Genomic DNA, 25325 nt, shown 5'->3' on the forward strand with positions numbered 1-25325 from the left:
ACGGACCCTTTAACAAGCAAGAGACACGCAGGTGTGGTGAAAAGATCACTATATACAGTACACACAGTAAACACACAGCCAACTGTCCCAGTCGAGCAGGTTGATAGCTGTGGGGATTAAGGATGATCTAGGTCTACTGCTCTTGAATCTAGGCTGTCGATCTCGAGGCCCAGACAGGAGGAGCTCGGTCACTGTGCAAGCTGTGGTCATGACAGTGGTTACGCTGCTCCTCTGCCCTGGACGCTTCCTGTGGCGGTTGGAACAGAATAGCTCCTGCGCTCGAATAACTTTGCTGTCCGCCCCCACGGTAACGCCACCGGTCTGAAATCGAGTTCAGCCGCGGGGGAGACGTTGTTTTTGACACCTTCAGGCACGCTGCACAGAGAGTTGCGAGATCATCGCGGAATACAGCGCCGAGGTACAGTACACCACACAGGAGCTGCCTCCTGCTGCTCGGGGGTCCAGGGCTTCCACTGAGCTTTGGTTTCTGTCTGAGGCTCCCTGCCTCGCCAATTCGAGAGCGGTGGAGGCTTCAGGCTCTTCCAGGCGCCTCGATTTCTCCATCCCTACAGCCTCCCCCTCCTCGGAGAGGTCATTCGCTTGTCGTGTCGCAACAGGCCTTGCTGCAGGGAGAGGGTGCCTCGGCGTCGGGGCGCTGCTCACCCGGATTAACAGGAAACTGAAAGCGAAAAGGTTTTCCAGGATCCGGGTGCGGAATGACTGGGCTCCACGGGGTCAAGTTCGAAACAGGAAGTAAACATCAACTCGGTCTCTCTCTCTCGTCGCCACGCCCTCCTCCGGCCACTTCTGTTATTCCTCAGCTCTCCCCTGCAATTATTCAGTTTGGCTTTGATTCGGTCTCTCTCGATATCACTCACCATGAAGACTGGAGGAGCTCTATATCTCCTAGCTGGTGAGTCCAGTCAGTGTGTCTGTATTAACCCCTCTCTCTCTCAGTGCAGTGTTAATGTACTGGAGTGTCCAGTCAGTGTGTCTGTATTAACCCCTCTCTCTCTCAGTGCAGTGTTACTGTACTGGAGTGTCCAGTCAGTGTGTGTGTATTAACCCCCCTCTCTCTCAGTGCAGTGTTAATGTACTGGAGTGTCCAGTCAGTGTGTGTGTATTAACCCCTCTCTCTCTCAGTGCAGTGTTAATGTACTGGAGTGTCCAGTCAGTGTGTGTATTAACCCCTCTCTCTCTCTCAGTGCAGTGTTAATGTACTGGAGTGTCCAGTCAGTGTGTCTGTATTAACCCCTCTCTCTCTCTCAGTGCAGTGTTAATGTACTGGAGTGTCCAGTCAGTGTGTCTGTATTAACCCCTCTCTCTCTCAGTGCAGTGTTACTGTACTGGAGTGTCCAGTCAGTGTGTGTGTATTAATCCCTCTCTCTCTCAGTGCAGTGTTAATGTACTGGAGTGTCCAGTCAGTGTGTCTGTATTAACCCCTCTCTCTCTCAGTGCAGTGTTACTGTACTGGAGTGTCCAGTCAGTGTGTGTGTATTAACCCCCCTCTCTCTCAGTGCAGTGTTAATGTACTGGAGTGTCCAGTCAGTGTGTGTGTATTAACCCCTCTCTCTCTCAGTGCAGTGTTAATGTACTGGAGTGTCCAGTCAGTGTGTGTATTAACCCCTCTCTCTCTCTCAGGGCAGTGTTAATGTACTGGAGTGTCCAGTCAGTGTGTGTGTATTAACCCCTCTCTCTCTCACTGCAGTGTTAATGTACTGGAGTGTCCAGTCAGTGTGTGTGTATGAACCCCTCTCTCTCTCAGTGCAGTGTTAATGTACTGGAGTGTCCAGTCAGTGTGTCTGTATTAACCCCTCTCTCTCTCAGTGCAGTGTTAATGTACTGGAGTGTCCAGTCAGTGTGTGTGTATTAACCCCTCTCTCTCTCAGTGCAGTGTTAATGTACTGGAGTGTCCAGTCAGTGTGTGTATTAACCCCTCTCTCTCTCTCAGTGCAGTGTTAATGTACTGGAGTGTCCAGTCAGTGTGTCTGTATTAACCCCTCTCTCTCTCTCAGTGCAGTGTTAATGTACTGGAGTGTCCAGTCAGTGTGTCTGTATTAACCCCTCTCTCTCTCAGTGCAGTGTTACTGTACTGGAGTGTCCAGTCAGTGTGTGTGTATTAATCCCTCTCTCTCTCAGTGCAGTGTTAATGTACTGGAGTGTCCAGTCAGTGTGTCTGTATTAACCCCTCTCTCTCTCAGTGCAGTGTTACTGTACTGGAGTGTCCAGTCAGTGTGTGTGTATTAACCCCCCTCTCTCTCAGTGCAGTGTTAATGTACTGGAGTGTCCAGTCAGTGTGTGTGTATTAACCCCTCTCTCTCTCAGTGCAGTGTTAATGTACTGGAGTGTCCAGTCAGTGTGTGTATTAACCCCTCTCTCTCTCTCAGGGCAGTGTTAATGTACTGGAGTGTCCAGTCAGTGTGTGTGTATTAACCCCTCTCTCTCTCACTGCAGTGTTAATGTACTGGAGTGTCCAGTCAGTGTGTGTGTATGAACCCCTCTCTCTCTCAGTGCAGTGTTAATGTACTGGAGTGTCCAGTCAGTGTGTCTGTATGAACCCCTCTCTCTCTCAGTGCAGTGTTCATGTACTGGAGTGTCCAGTCAGTGTGTGTGTATTAACCCCTCTCTCTCTCAGTGCAGTGTTAATGTACTGGAGTGTCCAGTCAGTGTGTCTGTATTAACCCCTCTCTCTCAGTGCAGTGTTAATGTACTGGAGTGTCCAGTCAGTGTGTCTGTATTAACCCCTCTCTCTCTCAGTGCAGTGTTAATGTACTGGAGTGTCCAGTCAGTGTGTCTGTATTAACCCCTCTCTCTCTCAGTGCAGTGTTAGTGTACTGGAGTGTCCAGTCAGTGAGTCACTATGATCACAAACCACAGTGAGGTGCAGTATCTCTCGGTCAGTCCGCTGGTATAAACTCAGTGAACCGGCAAGAAAGAACTTTTCCGAGTTTCCGTCTCGCTGTGCCTTCGCTCGGATCACAACTGTGGCACAGAGCCCATCAGCAGCGCCGGATTGTCCGTGCAGGGGTTCGAGGGCAGAGCGCTGCGGGTGTTTTGAGCGTGTACCCCGCCTTGCTCCCATTGCTTGCTGGGATAGACTGCAGCTGCCCTGTGGCCCTGTACCGGACACAGCCGTTCGGAGTCGGAGGGATGGATTATTACAGCCCTGCTGCTGTATTCGCAAGCAGTACAGGCGTCGCTTGGCTGCAACACTCCTGTACTGGCCTGGCAGCCCTCCCGCTGAGCAAACGTCTGAAAGTTAATATATTCCTGCACAAAAAACCAGTCACCCTGGCCGCTCTGTACTGGGAGCAGCTCCTCTGGTCCAGCACCTGCTCTTCCCGCACACCTGCCGGTGGACTGGCACCCTCGCCTGACCCCGGTCCACCCGGGCTCTGCACACGCGACGCCGGCGGCGGTCAGTCAGACAGGAACGCGTGCGTTCGTCCCGTCTCTCCGGGGCTCCTCACGAGCGGGGGGGGGGGGTTAGGGGGGGTGGAGGGGCACTGGGCACGAACGCCCCCAGCCGTCCTCCTGGACGCCGCATGGTGTTGTGGGCACCTCCTTTCACGTGCCTGGTGTTGTGTCGCAGTTCAAGCGTGGGGCCGGCGGCTCAGATGTGCTGTTTACAGATCCGGCCAACGCGCATAGAGGTGTCTGCCTGCTGACTCACTGGAGGGGGGTTCATTGCTGGTTTTAAGTGGGGGCGTTCGTAGAACCCTGTCAATGTTTAGCAGAGCAACACGGTGTGGGGGGGGAGTGGAACATGCAAACTCCACACAGACAGCACCCCAGGAACCGAGCCCAGGTCTGCTCTCTTTACAACCCCCGGCAATGCTGCCGGTTAATGCCCCACGTTATCTGCGATAACGCCCCCCTCCCCCCCCCCCCCCCCCCCAAAAAACAGAAATGAACAAGACTTTTCTTTTTTCTGTCTCGGCCACTCTCAGTTCCCACTGTCTTATCAGCAGCCAGTGGTCACGCTCGTTCGAGGCTGCGTGACTCTAGCAGAGACGGCAGCCAGAGAGAGAAGCTGTTCGCTCGCGTGAAACTCGCTCTCCAGCTCCAAGAGCAGGGAGACCTGCTCTCTGTACGCCTGCAGCAGGGAGCCACACGCCTACTCCTAAAACAGGAAACAGCGTTGACTCCTTTTGAGCTCGTTTTGGAAATGCAGAACTGTTTGGTTTCTTAATTAAGGCCTCCTATATTAAGATGGGTTGAACTGATAAGGATCAGGGCAGTCGTCTGCCCCCAGAGCTGGAGAACACCCAGACTATTACTAAATCACACGATGTAGATGCAGTCCTTCCTGTAGAGCCTGCGGGTATGTGAATATAGATGCATACGCAGAAATCAGTCTTGAGAATGAGCTGGTGTGAGCCTGTGTCGAGGAGAGGGAGGTGGTTTTCTCGGGTGTTCGTGCTGGCCGAAAATACCTGCTTCCGCAGTGTCTCCAGGGTGGTCTCTGGGCCGTGGGGAACGGGCGCAGTGAGGGCGTCGGACAGGCAGGAGGACCGCAGGCTGTGGTCCGAGCTCGCGGACGGCCGGACTGCTGTGCTCTGTCCCTCGTCAGTGCGATTGCAGGATGTGGCGGGGACGCAGGCTGATCTAGGGAGAGCCTTGATCCGGACCGCCGCAGAGGAGAGCAGATGACGCACACACTGGGGCCTGTCTCAGTCACACGGACAGTACTGGGCACGCTGGACACACACTGACCTCTAGAACTGGTCACACCGGACACACACTGACCTTGACCCGTGGAACTGGTCACACCGCAGCCTCTCCTCCTCCGGACCTCTCCTCCTCCTCCAGACCTCTCCTCCCCCTCCAGACCTCTCCTCCTCCGGGCCTCTCCTCCTCCTCCAGCCCTCTCCTCCTCCAGCCCTCTCCTCCTCCTCCAGCCCTCTCCTCCTCCAGCCCTCTCCTCCTCCTCCTCCAGTCCTCTCCTCCTCCTCCAGACCTCTCCTCCTCCAGCCCTCTCCTCCCCCTCCAGACCTCTCCTCCTCCTCCAAACCTCCCCTTCTCCAGCCCTCTCCTCCCCCTCCAGCCCTCTCGTCCTCCGGACCTCTCCTCCCCCTCCAGACCTCTCCTCCTCCAGACCTCTCCTCCTCCAGTCCTCTCCTCCTCCGGACCTCTCCTCCCCCTCCAGCCCTCTCCTCCCCCAGACCTCTCCTCCTCCTCCGGACCTCTCCCCCTCCTCCAGCCCTCTCCTCCTCCTCCAGCCCTCTCCTCCTCCGGACCTCTCCTCCTCCTCCAGCCCTCCCCTTCTCCAGCCCTCTCCTCCTCCTCCTCTGGCCCTCTCCTCCCCCTCCAGTCCTCTCCTCCTCCAGCCCTCTCCTCCTCCTCCAAACCTCCCCTTCTCCAGCCCTCTCCTCCTCCAGCCCTCTCCTCCTCCTCCAGACCTCTCCTCCTCCTCCTCCAGACCTCTCCTCCTCCTCCAGTCCTCTCCTCCCCCTCAAGACCTCTCCTCCCCCTCAAGACCTCTCCTCCTCCAGACCTCTCCTCACCCTCCAGACCTCTCCTCCTCCAAACCTCCCCTTCTCCAGCCCTCTCCTCCTCCTCCTCCTCCTCCAGACCTCTCCTCCTCCAGTCCTCTCCTCCTCCTCCTCCAGACCTCCCCTTCTCCAGCCCTCTCCTCCTCCTCCAGCCCTCTCCTCCTCCTCCTCCAGCCCTCTCCTCCTCCTCCTCCAGCCCTCTCCTCCTCCACCAGACCTCCCCTTCTCCAGCCCTCTCCTCCTCCTCCAGACCTCTCCTCCTCCAGCCCTCTCCTCCTCCAGCCCTCTCCTCCTCCAGACCTCTCCTCCTCCTCCAAACCTCCCCTTCTCCAGCCCTCTCCTCCCCCTCCAGCCCTCTCGTCCTCCGGACCTCTCCTCCCCCTCCAGACCTCTCCTCCTCCAGTCCTCTCCTCCTCCGGACCTCTCCTCCCCCTCCAGCCCTCTCCTCCTCCAGACCTCTCCTCCTCCTCCAGACCTCCCCTTCTCCAGCCCTCTCCTCCTCCTCCAGCCCTCTCCTCCTCCAGACCTCTCCTCCTCCTCCAGCCCTCTCCTCCTCCTCCAGACCTCTCCTCCTCCAGACCTCTCCTCCTCCTCCAGCCCTCTCCTCCTCCAGCCCTCTCCTCCTCCTCCAGCCCTCTCCTCCTCCTCCTCCAGCCCTCTCCTCCTCCTCCAGACCTCCCCTTCTCCAGCCCTCTCCTCCTCCTCCGGCCCTCTCCTCCTCCAGTCCTCTCCTCCTCCTCTTCCAGCCCTCTCCTCCTCCAGTCCTCTCCTCCTCCTCTTCCAGCCCTCTCCTCCTCCAGTCCTCTCCTCCTCCTCCAGACCTCTCCTCCTCCTCCAGCCCTCTCCTCCTCCTCCTCCAGCCCTCTCCTCCTCCTCCAGACCTCTCCTCCTCCTCCAGACCTCTCCTCTTCCAGACCTCTCCTCCCCCTCCAGCCCTCTCCTCCTCCAGACCTCTCCTCCCCCTCCAGCCCTCTCCTCCTCCAGCCCTCTCCTCCTCCAGACCTCTCCTCCCCCTCCAGCCCTCTCCTCCTCCAGCCCTCTCCTCCTCCAGTCCTCTCCTCCTCCTCTTCCAGCCCTCTCCTCTTCCAGCCCTCTCCTCCTCCAGTCCTCTCCTCCTCCTGCAGACCTCTCCTCCTCCTCCAGCCCTCTCCTCCTCCTCCTCCAGCCCTCTCCTCCTCCTCCAGCCCTCTCCTCCTCCTCCTCCAGACCTCTCCTCCTCCTCCAGACCTCTCCTCTTCCAGACCTCTCCTCCCCCTCCAGCCCTCTCCTCCTCCAGACCTCTCCTCCTCCTCCAGACCTCTCCTCCTCCAGACCTCTCCTCCCCCTCCAGCCCTCTCCTCCTCCAGCCCTCTCCTCCTCCTCTTCCAGCCCTCTCCTCCTCCAGTCCTCTCCTCCTCCTCCAGACCTCTCCTCCTCCTCCAGCCCTCTCCTCCTCCTCCTCCTCCAGCCCTCTCCTCCTCCTCCAGCCCTCTCCTCCTCCTCCTCCAGACCTCTCCTCCTCCTCCAGACCTCTCCTCTTCCAGACCTCTCCTCCCCCTCCAGCCCTCTCCTCCTCCAGCCCTCTCCTCCTCCTCCAGACCTCTCCTCCTCCCATGTCAGTGAGATCGAAGGGGGGGGCGGGTCTTTCATGCTGCTCCAGTGAGGAGCTTCCTGCTACGCTTGACCGCCAGCTGGGCCAGTTCCTCTTCTCTGATCTGCTTCTGCTCCTGGGACAGACTGCTGCCGGCTCACAGAGCACACAGCTCTTACTGTCCACTGTCCCTGCTGGGCTCAGGGTAAACACCGTGCAGTGCGGTAAAGCCCAGTGAGATCAGGGTAAAACACAGTACAGCACAGTACAGCCCAGTGAGATCAGGGTAAAACACACTACAGTGCAGTAAAGCCCAGTGAGATCAGGGTAAAACACAGTACAGCGAAGTAAAGCCCAGTGAGATCAGGGTAAAACACAGTACAGTAAATCCCAGTGAGATCAGGGTAAAACACAGTACAATCTAGTAAAGTCCAGTGAGATCAGGGTAAAACACAGTACAGTGCAGTAAAACCCAGTGAGATCAGGGTAAAACACAGTACAGTGCAGTAAAGCCCAGTGAGATCAGGGTAAAACACAGTACGATCTAGTAAAGTCCAGTGAGATCAGGGTAAAACACAGTACAGTGCAATAAAGCCCAGTGAGATCAGGGTAAAACACAGTACAGCGCAGTGAGATCAGGGTAAAACACAATACAGCCGGTACATCCCAGTGAGATCAGGGTAAAACACAGTACAGTCTAGTAAAGTCCAGTGAGATCATGGTAAAACACAGTACAGTGCAGTAAAGCCCAGTGAGATCAGGGTAAAACACAATACAGCCGGTACAGCCCAGTGAGATCAGGGTAAAACACAGTACAGTGCAGTAAAGTCCAGTGAGATCATGGTAAAACACAGTACAGTGCAGTAGAAACAGGGTTTCAGAAAACGGGGTGTCTAAGAAAGCACTTGATCACGACAGCGAAACAGTGAGTCCAGAAGACAGAGCTCTGCTGGCCTAGCACTCGGTTCGTTTCCGAGAGAGAACACAGTGAAGGCGTCGTTTATAACTTGTGTGTTAACAGCACAGGAAGGGTCATGGGCTGGGTTATCAGTCACGCTGTGGGTGTTAACCAGCAGCATTGCCGAGCTCTGCAGAGCACCAGCTGGCAGCCCAGCGGCACAGTGGTGAGCACTGCAGCCTCACAGCACTGGGGCCCCGGGCTGCTGTCTGTGTGGAGTTTGCACGTTCTCTGAATACAGATTGTAGTAACATAAAAGTGTGACCAGGGCCCTGGTGACTCTTGCTGCTAGTTAGCAAGGCTGTGTGGTTTGGAGACAGGAGAGCAGCACCGGAACAGGGCAGTTGTGGTTAAAGCTGAGCAGAGGGACAGCAGTGGGTGACTCATCTCTCTCGCCTGAGAACACGAGCTGTAAGTGGTTTCGCAGTCATCACCGCGCCAGCGAGCGGGCCGCACGCGATGAGCACCCGGCGCGGGCGCGGGCGGGCGCGGGCGGGCGGGGGGGAGGTGGGGGGGTGATTGGGGTTGAAGGAAACGCCCTGTCCCTCCCCGAGCAGCAGCCGGAGCTCGGAGCTCGGAGCTCGGAGAGGGGTTCTGCTGGGATAAGGAGTGCGGTCCCGGGCTCTCAGCAGGTCGGCAGATCAGCACGTAGGACTCTGGCCACACACACACACACACACACACACACACACACACACACACACACACACACACACAGACACACCATGGCCAGTCCATCACAGGACACACACACACGCACACTTACACACACACGCACACACACGCACACACACACACACACACACACACACACACACACACACACACACCAGGGCCAGTCCATCACAGGACACACGCACGCATGCACGCACGCGCACACACACACTTACACACACACACACACACACACACACACACACACACACACACACACACACCAGGGCCAGTCCATCACAGGACACACACACACGCACGCACGCACGCACGCACGCACGCACGCACGCACACACACACACACACACACACACACACAGGGCCAGTCCATCACAGGACACACACACACACACACAGATCAGCACGTAGGACTCTGGCCACACACACACACACACACACACACACACACACACACACACACACACACACACCAGGGCCAGTCCATCACAGGACACACGCACACATGCACACACACACATGCACACGCACACGCACACACGAGTGTGAAAAGAGGGGCCAGGAGCTCAGAAATACAGAAATTAATACTGCAGCTACAGCCAGTACACTGTACTGTGTTTTACCCTGATCTCACTGGGCTTTACTGCGCTGTACTGTCTTTTACCCTGATCTCACAGGGCTGTACTGTGCTGTCCTGCATTTTACCACATCAGAAACTCTGTCTAGCCCGTATTTATAAGGCGCCTTTCAAGGTCCATCATCTCAAGACGCTGTGCAGTAAAACAATCCACAAAGACACGAGGGAAGTTGGGAACTGAAGGACGGAGTGTGAAATATTTAATAAGTCTGGAGCTGGACACGACCGGGGACACAGAGAACACCCCCACCCAGGGACAGGAGCTGTGCTGAGGGATACCGCAAGGAGAGGAGACCGTGACCAGGCAGGCTCTGGGACAGACTCGTCCCCGCGCAGCAAGGACTCGCAGACACTGAGGGACAGAGGCGCTGACAGGCAGGCAGGACCCTGACGTCCCCTGATCGTCCTCTCTTTCTCCCTTCCAGGCCTTGTGACCGGTGTCAGCTGTCAGAAACCCACAGGTACTGAACACCCCGTCTCTCTCTCAATGTCCCTATCTCACTCTCAGTGTCACTGTCTCACATACAACCTGTCTCACTCTCAGTGTCACTGTCTCACACAACCTGTCTCACTCTTAATGTCACTGTCTCACACGCAACCTGTCTCACTCTCAGTGTCACTGTCTCACATACAACCTGTCTCACTCTCAGTGTCACTACGTCACACAACCTGTCTCACTCTTAATGTCACTGTCTCACACGCAACCTGTCTTACTCTTAATGTCACTGTCTCACACGCAACCTGTCTCACTCTCAGTGTCACTGTCTCACATACAACCTGTCTCACTCTCAGTGTCACTACGTCACACAACCTGTCTCACTCTTAATGTCACTGTCTCACACACAACCTGTCTCACTCTTAATGTTACTGTCTCACACAACCTGTCTCACTCTTAATGTCACTTATTCACACACGACCTATCTCACTCTCAGTGTCACTGTCTCACACACAACCTGTCTCACTCTTAATTTCACTGTCTCACACGCAACCTGTCTCACTCTTAATGTCACTTTCTCACACAACCTGTCTCACTCTTAATGTCACTTATTCACACACAACCTGTCTCACTCTTAATGTCACTGTCTCACACGCAACTGTCTCACTCTTAATGTCACTTTCTCACACACAAAACCTGTCTCTCTCAGTGTGACTTTCTCACACAACCTGTCTCACTCTTAATGTTACTGTCTCTTTCTCAGTGTCACTATTTTACACTCAACCTGTCTCACTCTTAATGTTACTGTCTCACACACAACCTGTCTCACTCTTAATGTCACTGTCTCACACACACACACTCACACCAGGGACAGTTCATCACAGGACACACACACTCACACCAGGACCAGTCCATCACAGGACACACACACACTCACACCAGGGGCAGTCCATCACAGGACACACACACACTCACACCAGGACCAGTCCAGCACAGGACACACACAAACACACTCACACCACAGAAACGCGGGAAGAACATGCAAACTCCCCCCACACAGCACCCCAGGGCCCCAGTACTGACCGCTGCGACACCCTGCCGCCCGCGGTGCCTGTCCTGCCCCAGGGCAGGCGGGGAGGGCTCCAGAGAAGAGCCGGGCGGCGGCAGCGCTCTGGCCAGCAGGTGGCGCCCTCTCTCCCAGCGCCCCCTGACCCTCCTGTCTCCCGTGTCTCAGTCCAGCCGTTCCCCAAGTTCTCCGTGGTGTACGCCTGGGACGAGCTCACGCTGGTGTGCCTCAGCACTGCCAACACTGCGGATGTTCGCTGGACCTTCAACTCACAACCGGTCAAAAACGACCCAGATTTCCAGGTGGAAAACGGGAGACTGCACATCAAGTCTGCCTCAGACAAGCACACAGGAACCTACAACTGCGAGGCAAAAGGGAGTCAGAGTGACCCTTATACCCTCTCTGTGAAGAGTAAGGAGAAAAACTGTAATGTCCTGGAGTGTCCAGTCAGTGTGTCTCTATTAACCCCTCTCTCTCTCAGTGCAGCGTTAATGTACTGGAGTGTCCAGTCAGTGTGTCTGTATTAACCCCTCTCTCTCTCAGTGCAGTGTTAATGTACTGGAGTGTCCAGTCAGTGTGTCTGTATTAACCCCTCTCTCTCTCAGTGCAGTGTTAATGTACTGGAGTGTCCAGTCACTGTGTCTGTATGAACCCCTCTCTCTCAGTGCAGTGTTCATGTACTGGAGTGTCCAGTCAGTGTGTCTGTATTAACCCCTCTCTCTCAGTGCAGTGTTAATGTACTGGAGTGTCCAGTCAGTGTGTGTATTAACCCCTCTCTCTCTCAGTGCAGTGTTAATGTACTGGAGTGTCCAGTCAGGGTGTCTGTATTAACCCCTCTCTCTCTCAGTGCAGTGTTAATGTACTGGAGTGTCCAGTCAGTGTGTCTGTATTAACCCCTCTCTCTCTCAGTGCAGTGTTAATGTACTGGAGTGTCCAGTCAGTGTGTGTGTATTAACCCCTCTCTCTCAGTGCAGTGTTAATGTACTGGAGTGTCCAGTCAGTGTGTCTGTATTAACCCCTCTCTCTCTCTCAGTGCAGTGTTAATGTACTGGAGTGTCCAGTCAGTGTGTCTGTATTAACCCCTCTCTCTCTCTCTCAGTGCAGTGTTAATGTACTGGAGTGTCCAGTCAGTGTGTCTGTATTAACCCCTCTCTCTCTCAGTGCAGTGTTAATGTACTGGAGTGTCCAGTCAGTGTGTGTGTATTAACCCCTCTCTCTCTCTCAGTGCAGTGTTAATGTACTGGAGTGTCCAGTCAGTGTGTGTGTATTAACCCCTCTCTCTCTCTCTCAGTGCAGTGTTAATGTACTGGAGTGTCCAGTCAGTGTGTCTGTATTAACCCCTCTCTCTCTCAGTGCAGTGTTAATGTACTGGAGTGTCCAGTCAGTGTGTCTGTATTAACCCCTCTCTCTCTCAGTGCAGTGTTCATGTCACTCGGGGTCTCTCTCTCTCTCTCTCTCTCAGACTTTCGGCCCCCTGCCCAGCTGGTGCTGACCTCCTCCTGGATGGTGACGCACGTGGGCGACCGGGTGGAGATGCTGTGTGAGGTGGGAGGAGACTCCAGGGACTGGGTGTTTAAGGTTTACAGGAAGCCGTCAAACGTGAGCGGGCGTGACCGACAGCTTCGGATCGAAGACCCGACGCCGCACCCAGGCAGCTCTCTACAGTACACCCTCCTTAACGTGCCGAAGAACTACATCGCCACCTACTGGTGTGAGCACAAAGATAGAAAACTTCGGAGCAACGCCGTCGTCATCAAGTCGACAGGTGAAGCACGCGAGGCTCGGCTCTCCCGTCGCTGTCCGTGTCCGCCGAGCGCGTCCGTGTTTCAGGTCCCAGGGCGACCGGCGGCACGGTCTCGCCCGCGCCGAGCTGCCAGCTGTCGGGTCGCTCGACGGGCAGACGCAGCTCCCCTCGGTGTCTCGCGGGCCGTGACGCGAGGGACGAGCTCCGGCCCGCTGGAGACGGCGGACAAGCTCTCACACTGATCCCAGGACAGGGCTGGAAGATTTCGGAGAGGAGCTCCGACAGCCAAACGGAGGAATCTCCGTGAGATACCTCTGGAGACGCTGATGAACACTGCTGCCTGGATCCTGGTCAGACTGGACCGGTGATCTCTGGACTGTAGGGATACAGTGTGACCTAGACTGGACCGGTGATCTCTGGACTGTAGGGTTACAGTGTGACCCAGACTGGACCAGTGATCTCTGGACTGTAGGGGTACAGACTGACCCAGACTGGACCGGCGATCTCTGGACTGTAGGGGTACAGACTGACCCAGACTGGACCGGCGATCTCTGGACTGTAGGGGTACAGTGTGACCCAGACTGGACCAGTGATCTCTGGACTATCGGGGTACAGACTGACCCAGACTGGACCAGCGATCTCTGGACTGTAGGGTTACAGTGTGACCCAGACTGGACCAGTGATCTCTGGACTGTAGGGGTACAGTGTGACCCAGACTGGACCGGTGATCTCTGGACTGTAGGGGTACAGTGTGACCCAGACTGGACCGGCGATCTCTGGGCTGTAGGGTTACAGTGTGACCCAGACTGGACCGGCGAGCTCTGGACTGTAGGGGTACAGTGTGACCCAGACTGGACCAGTGATCTCTGGACTGTAGGGGTACAATGTGACCCAGACTGGACCAGTGATCTCTGGACTGTAGGGTTACAGTGTGACCCAGACTGGACCGGGGATCTCTGGACTGTAGAGGTACAATATGACCCAGACTGGACCAGCGATCTCTGGACTGTAGGGGTACAGTGTGACCCAGACTGGACCAGTGATCTCTGGACTGTAGGGGTACAGACTGACCCAGACTGGACCGGCGATCTCTGGACTGTAGGGGTACAGTGTGACCTAGACTGTACCGGTGATCTCTGGACTGTAGGGGTACAGTGTGACCCAGACTGTACCGGCGATCTCTGGACTGTAGGGGTACAGTGTGACCCAGACTGTACCGGCGATCTCTGGACTGTAGGGGTACAGTGTGACCCAGACTGGACCAGTGATCTCTGAACTGTAGGGGTACAGACTGACCCAGACTGGACCAGTGATCTCTGGACTGTAGGGGTACAGTGTGACCTGGACTGGACAAGCGATCTCTGGACTGTAGGGGTACAGACTGACCCAGACTGGACCAGTGATCTCTGGACTGTAGGGGTACAGACTGACCCAGACTGTACCGGCGATCTCTGGACTGTAGGGGTACAGTGTGACCCAGACTGGACCAGTGATCTCTGGACTGTAGGGGTACAGTGTGACCCAGACTGTACCGGCGATCTCTGGACTGTAGGGGTACAGTGTGACCCAGACTGGACCAGTGATCTCTGGACTGTAGGGGTACAGACTGACCCAGACTGGACCAGTGATCTCTGGACTGTAGGGGTACAGTGTGACCCGGACTGGACAAGTGATCTCTGGACTGTAGGGGTACAGTTTGACCCAGACTGGACCGGCGATCTCTGAACTGTAGGGGTACAGACTGGACGAGCGATCTCTGGACTGTAGGGGTACAGTGTGCCCCAGACTGGACTGGTGATCTCTGGACTTTAGGGATTGGTAATGTAGTATTCAGTCAGTGTCTCTCTATTAAATTGTCTCTCTCAGTGCAGTGTTAATGTACTGGAGTGTCCAGTCAGTGTGTGTGTATTAACCCCTCTCTCTCAGTGCAGTGTTCATGTACTGGAGTGTCCAGTCAGTGTGTGTGTATGAACCCCTCTCTCTCTCAGTGCAGTGTTAATGTACTGGAGTGTCCAGTCAGTGTGTCTGTATTAACCCCTCTCTCTCTCAGTGCAGAGTTAATGTACTGGAGTGTCCAGTCAGTGTGTGTGTATGAACCCCTCTCTCTCTCAGTGCAGTGTTAATGTACTGGAGTGTCCAGTCAGTGTGTCTGTATTAACCCCCCTCTCTTTTTTTGCTCCTTAGATACCATGGTGATCTTGGAAGCTCCCGGAGACCCTATGTCACTGGGGAACAGTGTAATTCTGGTCTGCAGAGTTTGGGGTGGACCCATAATCTCAAAAGTGATTTTCTATAAGGATAACAATTCACTTCAAGAATCCAATTCTGCAAATTTGGAGATTAAGAATAAGAAGGAGGATTATGGAGGGATGTACTACTGTAAGGCCACATACAAGTTCAAAGGCAACACTGGAGGAAGAGAGATCACTGTGATGTCGGAGATGCAGGAACTCGTTCGTGGAGGTAGTGTTCTATATGTCTGCTGCGTCAGCTGAGAGTCTGTAAATCCTGTCTCCACTGTTTTGTTAATGCACCCTAGTGTCCAGTCAGTGTGTCTGTATTAACCCCTCTCTCTCTCAGTGCAGTGTTAATGTACTGGAGTGTCCAGTCAGTGTGTGTGTATTAACCCCTCTCTCTCTCAGTGCAGTGTTAATGTACTGGAGTGTCCAGTCAGTGTGTGTGTATTAACCCCTCTCTCTCTCAGTGCAGTGTTAATGTACTGGAGTGTCCAGTCAGTGTGTCTGTATTAACCCCTCTCTCTCTCAGTGCAGTGTTAATGTACTGGAGTGTCCAGTCAGTGTGTCTGTATTAACCCCTCTCTCTCTCAGTGCAGTGTTAATGTACTGGAGTGTCCAGTCAGTGTGTGTGTATTAACCCCTCTCTCTCAGTGCAGTGTTAATGTACTGGAGTGTCCAGTCAGTGTGTCTGTATTAACCCCTCTCTCTCTCAGTCCAGTGTTAATGTACTGGAGTGTCCAGTCAGTGTGTCTGTATTAACCCCTCTCTCTCTCAGTGCAGTGTTAATGTACTGGAGTGTCCAGTCAGTGTGTCTCTATTAACCCCTCTCTCTCTCAGTGCAGTGTTGATGTACTGGAGTGTCCAGTCAGTGTGTCTGTATTAACTCCTCTCTCTCTCAGTGCAGTGTTGATGTACTGGAGTGTCCAGTCAGTGTGTCTGTATTAACTCCTCTCTCTCTCAGTGCAGTGTTGATGTACTGGAGTGTCCAGTCAGTGTGTCTGTATTAACCCCTCTCTCTCTCAGTGCAGTGTTCATGTACTGGAGTGTCCAGTCAGTGTGTGTGTATGAACCCCTCTCTCTCTCAGTGCAGTGTTAATGTACTGGAGTGTCCAGTCAGTGTGTCTGTATTAACCCCTCTCTCTCTCAGTGCAGTGTTCATGTACTGGAGTGTCCAGTCAATGTGTCTGTATGAACCCCTCTCTCTCTCAGTGCAGTGTTAATGTACTGGAGTGTCCAGTCAGTGTGTCTGTATGAACCCCTCTCTCTCTCAGTGCAGTGTTAATGTACTGGAGTGTCCAGTCAGTGTGTCTGTATTAACCCCTCTCTCTCTCAGTGCAGTGTTAATGTACTGGAGTGTCCAGTCAGTGTGTCTGTATTAACCCCTCTCTCTCTCAGTGCAGTGTTCATGTACTGGAGTGTCCAGTCAGTGTGTGTATGAACCCCTCTCTCTCTCAGTGCAGTGTTCATGTACTGGAGTGTCCAGTCAGTGTGTCTGTATTAACCCCTCTCTCTCTCTCAGTGCAGTGTTGATGTACTGGAGTGTCCAGTCAGTGTGTCTGTATTAACCCCTCTCTCTCTCAGTGCAGTGTTGATGTACTGGAGTGTCCAGTCAGTGTGTCTTTATTAACCCCTCTCTCTCTCAGTGCAGTGTTCATGTACTGGAGTGTCCAGTCAGTGTGTGTGTATTAACCCCTCTCTCTCTCAGTGCAGTGTTCATGTACTGGAGTGTCCAGTCAGTGTGTGTGTATTAACCCCTCTCTCTCTCAGTGCAGTGTTCATGTACTGGAGTGTCCAGTCAGTGTGTGTGTATTAACCCCTCTCTCTCTCAGTGCAGTGTTAATGTACTGGAGTGTCCAGTCAGTGTGTCTGTATTAACCCCTCTCTCTCTCAGTGCAGTGTTAATGTACTGGAGTGTCCAGTCAGTGTGTGTGTATGAACCTCTCTCTCTCTCAGTGCAGTGTTAATGTACTGGAGTGTCCAGTCAGTGTGTCTGTATTAACTCCTCTCTCTCTCAGTGCAGTGTTAATGTACTGGAGTGTCCAGACAGTGTGTCTGTATTGACCCCTCTCTCTCTCAGTGCAGTGTTAATGTACTGGAGTGTCCAGTCAGTGTGTGTGTATTAACCCCTCTCTCTCTCTCAGTGCAGTGTTAATGTACTGGAGTGTCCAGTCAGTGTGTGTGTATTAACCCCTCTCTCTCTCAGTGCAGTGTTGATGTACTGGAGTGTTCTTAATGATCTAATTATCTCCTCTCTCTCTGTACAGTGGATGTTCCTGTAGCTGTGCTGAGTCTCGACAGGAGGCCGCTGGAAGCATCAGAGTCACATTCAATGTCTGAGGGCTCAAGTCTCTCTCTCTCGTGCTCCTGCTCTGGGTGCCCCCGGGCCGTCAAGTACCGCTTGTACAGGGACAGACACCCCCACTTGGCGCCGTCTGAGGCCCCGTGGGCCATGAGCAGCGAAGCCGAGACCCACTCCTACCGCTGCATGGCACTGTGGGAGGACGGCGCTTCGGCCTTCAGCCACAGCTTGACCGTAGGTGAGTGGCGGTGAGCGGTCGGAGGCGTGGGACCCTGGGGTGAGAACGAAGAGAAGATCAGACCTGAGACATGACTGTTACTAACCCGTTACACTAGAGTAGCATGGTACTGCAGTATTGGAACAGTACAGTGTAGTAAACCCCTTAGAAATCACTGTGCTGACTCAATATATTTCTATGTTATAGTCTTATAGCAAGTACAGTAGCACCCTTTAGAAATCACTGTGCTGTTTCAGTATTACAGTGTTATACTACAGTATTATTACAGTACAGTAGCACCCTTTAGAAATCACTGTGCTGTTTCAGTATTACAGTCTTATACTACAGTATTATTACAGTACAGTAGCACCCTTTAGAAATCATTGTGCTGTTTCAGTATTACAGTGTTATACTACAGTATTATTACAGTACAGTAGCACCCTTTAGAAATCATTGTGCTGTTTCAGTATTACAGTGTTATACTACAGTATTATTACAGTACAGTGTAGCACCCTTTAGAAATCACTGTGCTGTTTCAGTATTACAGTGTTATACTACAGTATTATTACAGTACAGTGTAGCACCCTTTAGAAATCATTGTGCTGTTTCAGTATTACAGTGTTATACTACAGTATTATTACAGTACAGTAGCACCCTTTAGAAATCACTGTGCTGTTTCAGTATTACAGTGTTATACTACAGTATTATTACAGTACAGTAGCACCCTTTAGAAATCACTGTGCTGTTTCAGTATTACAGTCTTATACTACAGTATTATTACAGTACAGTGTAGTACACAGTATCACCCTTTAGAAATCACTGTGCTGTTTCAGTATTACAGTGTTATACTACAGTATTATTACAGTACAGTGTAGTACACAGTAGCACACTTTAGAAATCATTGTGCTGTTTCAGTATTACAGTGTTATACTACAGTATTATTACAGTACAGTGTAGCACCCTTTAGAAATCACTGTGCTGTTTCAGTATTACAGTCTTATACTACAGTATTATTACAGTACAGTGTAGCACCCTTTAGAAATCACTGTGCTGTTTCAGTATTACAGTGTTATACTACAGTATTATTACAGTACAGTGTAGTACACAGTATCACCCTTTAGAAATCATTGTGCTGTTTCAGTATTACAGTGTTATACTACAGTATTATTACAGTACAGTGTAGTACACAGTAGCACCCTTTAGAAATCATTGTGCTGTTTCAGTATTACAGTGTTATACTACAGTATTATTACAGTACAGTGTAGCACCCTTTAGAAATCACTGTGCTGTTTCAGTATTACAGTGTTATACTACAGTATTATTACAGTACAGTAGCACCCTTTAGAAATCACTGTGCTGTTTCAGTATTACAGTGTTATACTACAGTATTATTACAGTACAGTGTAGTACACAGTAGCACCCTTTAGAAAGCACTGTGCAGTGAATGTAGTTTTGTCGTATTGCCCTATAAAGATTCCAGTATATGTGCACTACTGCACTACAGCGTGTTTAAGACAGTGCAGTGTGGTGTGGTCTCCTGTACTGTGAAAGCACATGCCCACCCTGTGTCTGCAGAGTCTGCCAGTGGTGGAGACGGGGGGGCGAGTTCTGTGCTGATCATGGTGGTGGTGGTGCTCATCCTCATTGGGGTTGCCATCATCGTCTTTGTCGTCCTCAGGAGGAGACGCAGTGAGTACCAGCTTCTTCACCGTCATCGTGACTGTCTCTCTCCGTACTGTCTCTCTCTCCCTGTCTCTCTCACTCTCTGTACTGTCTCTCTCCCTGTACTGTCTCTCTCTTTCTCACTGTGTTCCTCTCTCTCACTCACAGAGCTGTGCTGTGTGGTCAGTGTGCTGTGTCCTCTCTCAGTCACAAAGCTGTGCTGTGTGGTCAGTGTGCTGTGTCCTCTCTCAGTCACAGAGCTGTGCTGTGTGGTCAGTTTGCTGTGTCCTCTCTCAGTCACAGAGCTGTGCTGTGTGGTCAGTGTGCTGTGTCCTCTCTCACTCACAGAGCTGTGCTGTGGGGTCAGTGTGCTGTGTCCTCTCTCACTCACAGAGCTGTGCTGTGTGGTCAGTGTGCTGTGTCCTCTCTCAGTCACAGAGCTGTGCTGTGGGGTCAGTGTGCTGTGTCCATCCTGTGTCCTCTCTCACTCACAGAGCTGTGCTGTGTGGTCAGTGTGCTGTGTCCACCCTGTGTCCTCTCTCTCCCTCCTCCTTCACGACACTTCACTACTAGTCTGGGGTCATGCTGGTCAACACTTGAACAAACTCCCCCTTCCACCGCGGAGGAGCAAGTACAGGTTTATTCCAATGCTGAAACGAGAAGAAAAGAAACTCATTTCGGCAGCGTCACACCTGAAGAAGACTCCGCAGCCGAAACGTTGTGTTTCTTTTCTTCTCTTTCACACGTTCCACGGCAGCCTACCTACTCGAACGACTTCCTCCTTCCACTTCCTACTTCCTCTCTGCGCAACACCGATTTGAGCACCCCCCGGAAACAAACGCAACCAACCGCATTGGTTCCAGGGGGAGCGTTCTCTAAGACGCTTCTTGGGCCGCCTCAACCCCCTCTCCCTCCCTCCCTCCCCCAGCCCCGGAGCCTGTTTACCAGGATGTGCCCCTGGCCGCGGTGAAGTCCAGCCCCGAGGAGGGCAAGTACCAGACCCTGGAGGAGTCCCGGAAGAAGGAGGGGGAGTACGAGACCATCGGCCTGGCCAAAGAGGGGGAGGGGGAGGGGGAGGGAGGGAAGAAGGAGAGAGAGGGGGGATACGAGGCCTTGAGGAAGGCCAAGGGGCAGAAGGAGGGGGAGTACGAGACGCTGCAGCAGAAGGGCGGAGAGGGAGAGCGAGAGGGGGGGAAGAAGGAGAGAGAGGGGGGATACGAGCCTCTGCTCCAGGGCAGACCAGGGGAGAGAGAGTACGAGACCCTGAAACAGGAAGCGAAGAAGGAGTGAGGGAGGGAGCAAGGGAACGGGAGAGGGAGGGAACGGGGGGGCGGGGGGGGAGGGGCCAGAGAGGAGCACTGTTGCGCTGACTGGAGGGTCACATGACCACGGGGAGGGCGTGGTCTGTCGCTGCCAATCACAGATAGGCCACGCCCCCCTTCCAAGTGGCAATTTACAGCAGGACACACACACTCACACCAGGGCCAGTCCATCACAGGACACACACACACACACACACACCAGGGTCAGTCCATCACAGGACACACACACACACACACACACACACACACACACACACACACACACACACACACACAGCAGGATCAGAAACCAGAACAGACCGGGGGCTGGGACCCTCCCTGACATGGACTCTCTGCAACAGGGTCCACATCCAGGGTAGCCAGTCCTGATCCGGTCCTGGTTTTCGTTCCGGCCTCATACCTTAATGACATCATTGATCCCAGTAAGTGGATCAGACGTCCAATCAGCTGTGTTTTCCTGGTATGTATCAGGGGGATCTGAGATCTGCAGGAATCCGACTTCCGGGACCGGAGCTGCCCTCCCCTTGAGTATAAATTGATATATAGATACAGTATATAACGGACGTCTATTATATGATATACATAGACATAATAATTGACATAAGTAGATGGAAAGACCCAGGACTGGGGTGACTGGAAGAGTGACAGTAGCAGAGAAAAGCCCGTCCTTTCTTTCAAACTAGAAACTGAAACCCCAGACTCGGCACCAATCAATAGAAAACGCAAGGCTCACGTCAAGACCACAACGCCAACGTTTCTGCACAGGAACAGATCCGGACCAATTCAGCACCTTCCCCCCATAAATGTGTGAAACACTTTTATGGTGTTGAAGCATTATTTATTAATTTAAAGTTTAGTATTTAATTTTTAAAAACATTTATGCATCCCTGTACAGTATATTCATTGGGCCAGCGTCTTCTAAACTGCAGAGAGAACAAAGAAAAAACTGAGTGATAAACACACACAACAGGACAGGAGACACAGTGAGAGAGAGGAGATCACAGAGAACCCCTCAGTGATAAACACACAAAACAGGACAGGAGACACAGTGAGAGAGAGAGAGGAGATCACAGAGACTCCCTCAGTAATAAACACACACAACAGGACAGGAGACACAGTGAGAGAGAGGAGATCACAGAGAACCCCTCAGTGATAAACACACACAACAGGACAGGAGACACAGTGAGAGAGAGGAGATCACAGAGACTCCCTCAGTGATAAACACACACAACAGGACAGGAGACACAGTGAGAGAGAGAGAGGAGATCACAGAGAATCCCTCAGTAATAAACACACACAACAGGACAGAAGACACGGTGAGAGAATGGAGATCACAGAGAACCCCTCAGTGATAAACACACACAACAGGACAGGAGACACAGTGAGAGAGAGGAGATCACAGAGAACCCCTCAGTGATAAACACACACAACAAGACAGGAGACACAGTGAGAGAGAGGAGATCACAGAGAACCCCTCAGTGATAAACACACACAACAGGACAGGAGACACAGTGAGAGAGAGGAGATCACAGAGAATCCCTCAGTAATAAACACACACAACAGGACAGGAGACACAGTGAGAGAGAGAGGAGATCACAGAGAATCCCTCAGTAATAAACACACACAACAGGACAGGAGACACAGTGAGAGAGAGAGAGGAGATCACAGAGAATCCCTCAGTGATAAACACACACAAGAGGACAGGAGACACAGTGAGAGAGAGGAGATCACAGAGAACCCCTCAGTGATAAACACACACAACAGGACAGGAGACACAGTGAGAGAGAGGAGATCACAGAGAATCCCTCAGTAATAAACACACACAACAGGACAGGAGACACAGTGAGAGAGAGAGAGGAGATCACAGAGAATCCCTCAGCGATAAACACACAAGAGGACAGGAGACACAGCGAGAGAGAGAGAGGAGATCACAGAGACTCCCTCAGTAATAAACACACACAGCAGGACAGGAGACACAGTGTGAGTGAGGTCACAGAGAATCTCTCAATAACACACACAGGAAAGCAGGAGACAGTGGCATGTACAGTTTTACAGCATGTTACAATACTAAAGAGAGATGGATTGAGGCTCGCTGAAGAGAGAGAGACGGTAAAGATCTGAGGGTGATGTTTTTTATTTATCTTTCACATGACTGATGTTTCTTTCATAAGCATTTCATTACATCTAACTGTGCACTGCCAGAAGCTTCAAATATTGTAATTCTGTAGTTCTTCCTCTTCTTCAATGCAGAAATAAAAAGTGTTCCATGTTTTATCAAACAACCAGATTCACAGAAGACATGTGAGCCATTCCAGTCTTTTCTGAATTAACTTTACAGGACTGCACTGACTGGACTGGGAGCTGGATTAGTTAGGAACTGGGATTATAATCAAACTCCCACTGACACTGACAGAGCAGTCTGAGACTCTCCAGGCTGGACTGGACTGACTGGACTGGGAGCTGGATTAGTGATTCACTGGGATTATAATCAGACTCCACTGACACTGACAGAGCAGTCTGAGGCTCTCCAGGCTGGACTGGACTGACTGGACTGGGAGCTGGATTAGTGATTCACTGGGATTATAATCAGACTCCACTGACACTGACAGAGCAGTCTGAGACTCTCCAGGCTGGACTGACTGGACGGGGAGCTGGATTAGTTATGAACTGGGATTATAATCAGACTCCACTGACACTGACAGAGCAGTCTGAGACTCTCCAGGCTGGACTGGACTGACTGGACTGGGAGCTGGATTAGTTATGAACTGGGATTATAATCAGACTCCACTGACACTGACAGAGCAGTCTGAGACTCTCCAGGATGGAATGGGAGCTGGATTAGTTATTACAAACTTTGTCATTTTTAAATAAAATCACAATTCCTATATTTAGAAAGCAGTTATAATGAATCTGGTTGGTTGAAAATATGTTTTATCAGTTGCAGTCAAAGTGTACAAAAATACTAAAATGTCAATAAGGCTTTTAGATTGCTACATTTACAAAACCGCATCTATGTGTAATTTTTTTTTAAATATTTCATGTCAAGGTGGTGAAAAAGGAATTCTGAAACAGGCATACAACAGGGAAGAGAAGAGAAAATAAAATCGATTCAATATTTTATATATTTTTCTAATTTTACACCTTACACAAGCCTACAGCCTAATTATGAATATTACAGCATATCATATAGTTGTTAATATTTGTATATTTTGTTCTATGCTGGTGCAACCTTAGCAATAAAAATGATCAATAAACTGTATTCCAATAAAATGTGTCTAAAATGATATTTGGTTAATTAATGTACAGTAGAGCACTGACTGGATACTCCAGTACATTAACACTGCACTGAGAGAGAGAGGGGTTAATACACACACACTGACTGGACACTCCAGCACATTAACACTGCACTGAGAGAGAGAGAGGGGTTAATACAGACACACTGACTGGACACTCCAGTACATTAACACTGCACTGAGAGAGAGAGGGGTTAATACAGACACACTGACTGGACACTCCAGTACATTAACACTGCACTGAGAGAGAGAGGGGTTAATACAGACACACTGACTGGACACTCCAGTACATTAACACTGCACTGAGAGAGAGAGGGGGGTTAATACAGACACACTGACTGGACACTCCAGTACATTAACACTGCACTGAGAGAGAGAGAGGGATTAATACAGACACACTGACTGGACACTCCAGTACATTAACACTGCACTGAGAGAGAGAGAGGGGTTAATACAGACACACTGACTGGACAGCTTGTTCCCCACCTCCAGCACCCTCTGTGTACAGAAGAGCCTCCTGTCCTGACTGGAGGAGCTCATCCAGCTGTGTCTGGAGAGAAGCCAGGATATCGGCTTCAACCACAGGGCTGGGCAGCTTGTTCCCCACCCCCACCACCCTCTGTGTAAAGACGCCCCTCCTGTCCCTGACTGGAGGATCTCACCTGTCTGGAGAGAAGCCAGGGTATCGGCTTCAACAACACACCTGGGCAGCTTGTTCCCCACTCCCGCCACCGTCTGTGTAAAGACGCCCCTCCTGTCCTGACTGGAGCTCACCCAGCTGGGTCTGGAGAGAAGCCAGGGTATCGGCTTCAACCACACGGCTGAGCAGCTTGTTCCCCACCCCCACCACCCTCTGTGTAAAAGAAGTACCTCCAGTCCCGATCGGAGGATCTCACCCATCCCGTTCCTGGGAGGAGTCCGGGACCACAACTGGATCTGGCCGATCCAAACTTCACTTCCGAACCACACCTGTTCCTCGCCAGCCCAGACAGCCTCCTGTGGGGCCAAACAGGTGTGCGGAAGGTGCAAGACGCCCGAGTGCAGCTCAGCGCAGCTTTGAAGGGGGTTTGACTGTGTTCTGGAAAAGGCCATTTCCCAGAGAACACTGCAGAAGGTGCATACAGAGTGCACCCCTCCGGATCCAAGCAGCAGACCCCCCGGTCACCCTCTGGGAATACTTCAGAAGTGACCGCTGGGTTACACATCAGGAACTGGACAAGGACTTTTCCAGACGCGGCACGATGGCTAGTTTTTGACCAGACCCTCCCTCCTCTCAGTGGCACCTGTCAGGTCACATCCGCCAGACGCCTCTCTGCCCCCAGCTCAGCTCGAAAGCCAGGTCCCAGCACGCAGTCCTCACACGGGTCTGAGCACGTTCCTGCTTCCTGTTCACAGACTGAACCGGCTCGTTTCTGACACAATTCCTGGAAATACCCAACCCCCAGGCATGGGGAAAAAGATGCAGACAGCCAGTGAGATTAAGCAATATGCAAATATTTTATAGAAGCATTTTGGACAAGAGACATAACTTTTTAACAGTAAAGGTAAACATGTTACACATTTTTTTAAACTAGAGAGTCCAGATTTCAAATACTGAGTATTGGAAAGATGATACCCCTCTCTCTCTCAGTGCAGTGTTACTGTACTGGAGTGTCCAGTCAGTGTGTCTGTATTAACCCCTCTCTCTCTCAGTGCAGTGTTACTGTACTGGAGTGTC

General features: G+C 52.2%; 1 protein-coding gene across 1 annotated transcript; it reads left to right on the forward strand.

Annotated features, from left to right (window-relative positions):
* Positions 1 to 847: 847 nt before the first annotated feature.
* LOC148829046 (titin-like) lies at positions 848 to 23585 on the forward strand. The gene is made up of 8 exons (XM_088923288.1): positions 848 to 913; positions 9758 to 9793; positions 11003 to 11245; positions 12297 to 12599; positions 14763 to 15041; positions 17080 to 17352; positions 18907 to 19020; positions 19922 to 23585. The coding sequence occupies exons 1-8, from the start codon at positions 880 to 882 to the stop codon at positions 20281 to 20283; spliced, it is 1644 nt and encodes a 547-aa protein (XP_088779414.1). The 5' UTR covers positions 848 to 879; the 3' UTR covers positions 20284 to 23585.
* Positions 23586 to 25325: the final 1740 nt, after the last annotated feature.

The sequence above is a fragment of the Atractosteus spatula genome, chromosome 8 (assembly GCF_055471065.1).
Source record: "Atractosteus spatula isolate fAtrSpa1 chromosome 8, fAtrSpa1.hap1, whole genome shotgun sequence".
Lineage (NCBI taxonomy): Eukaryota > Metazoa > Chordata > Actinopteri > Semionotiformes > Lepisosteidae > Atractosteus > Atractosteus spatula.